General features: G+C 46.6%; 1 protein-coding gene and 1 long non-coding RNA gene across 2 annotated transcripts in view; one reads left to right on the forward strand and one right to left on the reverse strand.

Moving 5' to 3' along the window:
• Positions 1–5,596, forward strand: part of abca3b (ATP-binding cassette, sub-family A (ABC1), member 3b) — a 101,361-nt gene that overhangs the window by 86,692 nt on the left and 9,073 nt on the right. The window contains 3 exon segments of the mRNA XM_070440078.1: positions 875–1,033; positions 1,614–1,693; positions 4,225–4,311. Coding sequence (XP_070296179.1) covers positions 875–1,033; positions 1,614–1,693; positions 4,225–4,311 — 326 coding nt within the window.
• On the reverse strand, positions 4,918–5,590 carry LOC139025060 (uncharacterized). Its single transcript, XR_011476498.1, has 3 exons — positions 5,527–5,590; positions 5,137–5,270; positions 4,918–4,962 (listed from the first exon to the last, which is right to left on the reverse strand). It is a non-coding gene; the product is annotated as an uncharacterized lncRNA (long non-coding RNA).

Consider the following 5,596-nt stretch of genomic DNA (forward strand, 5'->3'; position numbering starts at 1 on the left):
ACAGTGGTGCAGTAGGGTTCGTTCTTTTTCACTGTTTACTAGCAGAGAAACAGGCTCTAAATCACCAAATCTTAATGATTCTGGTTAATGAGTTTGGTTCATAGTCACTTTAACCAAACTGTGCCGCCTCTGATATTTTCAGGATGGTCCAGCAACTGTGGGGATGCGTAGCAAGTACAGCTTGGCCCAGTTTGGTTCTGAGGCGTGAAAAGCCCTTAGGTGTACTGGAACACTGGACCTGTTGGCAGCTCAGAGACTACACTTGTCTACTACACTTGTCTACTACACTTGTCTACTACACTTGTCTCTGAGCTGCCAACAAAGGTCCAGTGTTCCAGTACACCTAAGGGCTTTTCACACCTCAGAACCAAAACTGGGCCAAGCTGTTACTTGCTACGCATCCCCACAGTTGCTGGACCATCCTGAAATATCAGAGAGCGGCACAGTTTGCGTTGGGTCGGCCACGATAGTGTGAAACGCTAGAAAATGCGTTAGTAGTCCGGCCCGTGCGTCCTTTCATAAACCTAAGGATGGCACATAAAAACTCTGCAATGTTTGAATGGCCGTTCCCATTGGATGTGTGAGCAGGTGATGAGATGCTGACAATGTGTGGCACATCAAATGGTCCCCACCACACAGTCTGGTGCCCTCACTGCACACTGGTGCACTTATTTGCTTCAGAACTGGGGATTAGGCTGGCAAAATACGCTGTGGAAATACATTTGATGAATTTCCCTTTCCTTGATTCTCTTATCTCATTTCCTCTCCTCCTTCCCCTCCTTCCTCCTCTCCTTCTCCTGTTTCCCCTTCTCTCCTCTCCTTCCCATCCTCTCCTCCTCCTGTTTCCCCTCCTCCTCTCTTCTCCCCYTCCCAGAGCTAAATCTACAGGACCTGTCTTGTAACCTGGACAAGGTGTTTCTGCTCTTCCCTAACTACTGCCTGGGCATGTCCTTCAGCCAGTTCTACCAGAACTACCAGTTCATCACCTTCTGCACCTCTAACCCCGTGACCACGGCCTTCTGCCGATTCTGGAGTGAGTAGTGTACTGTGTTCTCCTACAGCAGGGAGACAGCAGCCGTAGCTGTATCACAGTGTCCGTAGTTCAGTTTGAATACCTATTGTATTAGTAGCTTCTTTGGGAGGGGGGTGGGGACCAAAAACATAGAGGATTATTTTATGGGACAAAATACAAATGTTATTGAGAAAGATCATTTGAAAAATATAATGTTAGTGTAAATATATGTATTGTTTCTCTTAATTTTGATTAGAGATACAAATGTAATGAGTAAAATGGTTTTGTTGATGTGATATTTTTAACCTTTTTTTTTTTTTACAGATTTTAAGGTTGATGTTAGATTTAGGGTGGGGTCGCCAGAATAAAAAAAAWAAAAAAAATGGGTCTCCCGAAATGCTAAAGGGGGTCTCCGCTTAAAAAGTTTGAATACCACTGTGTTACATGATATGTAATTGTAGTAATATTGTGATGATGATCACAATAATGTTGATGAGAATGATTCTGACTATGACGATGGTAATGAGGATGATGAAGAAGCTGTCATGCTATTTTCTAGTTAACCCTTCGTAGCCATGACTGGTGCTCCTCCCTCTTTCAGACATCACGTACCAGGAGAACTACTTCTCCATGTCGGAGCCGGGGGTGGGGCGTTTCCTGGTGGCCCTGTCCCTGCAGGGTGTAGTCTTCATCACCCTCCTATTATCTCATTATACTCTCCTACTTATCTCAACTGTTTCTCCCATCGACCAACACATTTGTCCCCTCCTCACATCCCTAAACCAACACATCTGTCCACCACCTCACACAATCCAACACCAACACACCACAGGATACCCAATCACCTCAACCAACCACGCACAATGTATCCACCCCAAAACCAACACAAAACACATCTCTCACCACACCAACTAATTAATGTATCCACAACCAACACACCTTGGTCCCACACCCCCAACCTACTACAGAGGACTTATTTGCACTGTCTCCCCACCAACCCAAACCATATTAACACATCCACATACAGTACACTGTCCCCACCCCCCGAACCAAACAACAGGCACACTGTCCCCACACCCAAACTCAACACACCACTGTCCCGCCTACCCCCAAACCCAACACACAACGACCACCAGTCGCCCACTCCCCAAGACCAACACACCACCACATAGTTGAGTACTGTCCACACCACCTAATAGCGACCAAGTAGTCCAAACACCGACAAGAGACATATCACACGATGTGTAATGAGACTTGCTAGTATAAGAATTACGTTTCGCCCTGTCCAATCTCAGCAGGTTACAAGAAGTAAGCACTGAATTCTCAATTACAATAGTGACTACACGACTATAGTATAATCAAAATTAATTGAAATTATAAACTGGTTCATGCCTGCATGCGTCTGGGCATTTAAACCCAAAGACCAATGTGAACACATCACACTCACACTGCGTCTCCCAAGTATTCGTTGAATGTCAAGGACCCAAAGTGAGATCAATGCTACACCAGACAACCGATGTGGTTCTGCTGAGAGGGTCAAAGATGTCGCCACTTTAGGGAACGGTCGGATTACAAAAAAAACACAAAGCAATCATCAAAACCAACTACAACATTACCAACATGTCGTCTGTGTCTCTCTATGACTACAATGCCCATTTACGACTCCCAGGGAACCAATCGCCCGTGGGGTCTTATAGCATGCTCTTACCAAGTCATTCCACTGGTGACACCCCCGACCAAAACATTATTTTGGGCGAATTTAATTAATTCCTGACAAACTCAGCTTCATGTAAAGTTTCATTTTATTTCCGCTGTTTAGACACTTAGATTTGAGAATCAGCCAACCTGAGTAATGAGGAAAAGTTAAAATGTTGCTACATGGCAAAGGGTGAACAACATGAGAGAGGAGCCTCTCCGAACCAAATCCCACATTCGTCAAGAACTGACATCACAAGTACTGTCATGTATTTTTGTGCATAAACATCATGCCTAATGCTGGCATGATGTGTTTCACTTTAAGCAGTGCTTCCTTGTACTCGACGGGGGACAGATAAAATAACCTGCCATTGTTGTCAACGAGCAGATAAAAATCCACAGCCAGGGGGCAGAACATGAACATTTATGGGGACACACCATGTGATCACACGCAGACTACCACAAGACACCTAACACGATCTTGGATCTCTCACTAAATGGAGACACACAAACCATTTACGCCGTAACAAGCCCTAACTTTAAACAACCTATGCTTCCCCTTGGACTACTTATAGTTTATATCTGAAGTCATGAGCGAAGTCCGCTCATTGCACGTAAACTTCGCTCGTGTCCACCCCTCATCTCGCCACCGCTTCCCTCTTCACATCATCCCAACCCACACATCAGTTGTCGTCACTGGTCCCCAATGTTTCATGGCTCAGCATCGTCGACCCCAATATGCACTTTTTGCACCACATGCTATATAACAGCATCGACCATTCCCCCCGTCAGAGCATTTCACTTTTATGGCGTCCCTTCAACGAATACAGCTTATGTTTCTCTACACCCCCAAAATTCTTATCAGAACCGTAACACCACTGATCCTCCCACCTATCACCACTATACACTGCCCCCTCGATAAACCAAATCGACCACAGAAAGCAGCAGGATGGGCAACTGCTCAGTCCCTCGGTGGCCCTCCCTGATTGGGTGTCTCTGGCACCACCTTCTGCTCCATCTGACGCCAAATAATCACACCCCCCATAAATAATCATTCAATGTCAAGTTTAAAAATGCAAATTTAGTTTAATCAGCTGTGTTTTTGCATAGGGAATGGGGGAAAAGGGTGACATTTCCAAGTCCGTCCCCGAGAGTGCGTGGTCCGTGTGCTTCCAGATATTTGAGTCCCCAATCAACCACGATGTAAATTTTTTCGGCCTGTCCTACCTTTTTTGCCTTTTATTTTTTTTTTCTTAAAAATTATCCTCAAAGACCAAACAACAAAAACACACACCACTGTCACCCCACCCACCAACACAAAAACAACACACACACACACAGCCCCTCCCCCCTCACTCTCTCCTGAATGCTTACCTGTAGCTGCGGCATAGTTTGTCAGCATGGGGCTCCAGTAGTAAGGACCGTAGCACGTTCTCCACGCAGCCCGACACGTATTTCTCTGGTATCCCGGAGCCTAGCGTACATGCTCAGCGTTCTCTTCCTGTCATGTGATCCAGGACAGCGTCGAACTGCGGGCAATAGCCAATCCGCTGCTGTACCTACGACACACGGGAGAGAAGGATGGTGTCATGCAAGGTGATTTTGTGAGTTTCATAGTATATTAGAACTGGTTGGTGTTCAGGAGGCACAAAGCGTAAGAAAACAGTCCCTAATTAAGAAGGTCTATCTGTACGCATTCAATAAGAAATGCAGTTTTTGTTTCTGTTTTGTGCAAAATGCTTTGCTAGTTGTGCCCTAATTAACTTTTAAGGTAGGGCAGCAGGTAGCTTAGAGGTTTGAGTAACCCGAGCCGACAAGGTAGAAATCTGCCGATGTGCGCTTGAGCAAGGTAGTTAACCCTAATTGCTCCAGGGATGCCGTACTACTACGGATGACCCTGTCAAACAACACATTTCACTGCACCTATCCTGTGTATGTAACACAAAAAAAAAAAGTACAAATGTTTTCCTCTCTCTCTCCTTCTCCATCTCTCCTACCTTCTTGACATCCCTCAGAATGCTGTAGCCGTCAATGTAGGCATCGCCAGAGGTACAGTCTCGTCCCCGGTGAGCATCTTGAAAGTGGTGGTCTTCCCTGCTCCATTGAAACCCAGCAGGCCAAAACACTCTCCTTTCCCCACTGCTAGAGAGAGTCTGTCTACGCGAGTATTCTGTTTCTCTCCGCTGTATTACCTGGAGGAGGGAGGAGATCACTGCTGTATACTGGAGGGAGGGAGGGAGATCACTGCTGTAGAACTGGAGGGAGGGAGGGAGGGAGGGAGGGAGGGAGGGAGGGAGGGAGGGAGGGAGGGAGGGAGGGAGGGGAGGAGAGGGAGGGAGGGAACCAGACAGACAGACAGACAGACAGACCTTCACCACTACTGGATGCCTCTGTGGAGGGAGACCAGACTAACAGACAGGTTGCTGTACCTTGCTGAGGTCCTGCAGTACGAGTGGGCTCCCACCATAGACTCTACTATGGGCTGACACTCCAGAACCCTCTCTCTCTCCTCCGCTACATCCCTGTCCTCGCGGCAGTAGGGCGCATCCCCTATCAGAGGCAGCTAGGAGACACATACTGACTATTATTATCAATGAGGTATTTTTATACTATTGGCATGTATCCAACCACACCAAAATTATACCAGTTTTTCAGAAAATCTGACATTCTTAAAAGAGGAGTATAATTTGCTCTTGACTACAGTAATAAACAAATGGGGCATTAGTTTAATCTCGCTCAGGGCACCAGGTGGGCACATTTTCTGAAAACTCCGCACATCCGGGGCATGAGGCACACTCTCTGGTCCCTCCCCTTCTGACCTGTTTACGTCTGCTGGCGAGGTGGGTGAGGAAACGGCGGAGGGTTTGACACACTGCATCTCGAGTGATG

Source organism: Salvelinus sp. IW2-2015, unplaced genomic scaffold, assembly GCF_002910315.2.
Source record: "Salvelinus sp. IW2-2015 unplaced genomic scaffold, ASM291031v2 Un_scaffold2194, whole genome shotgun sequence".
Lineage (NCBI taxonomy): Eukaryota > Metazoa > Chordata > Actinopteri > Salmoniformes > Salmonidae > Salvelinus > Salvelinus sp. IW2-2015.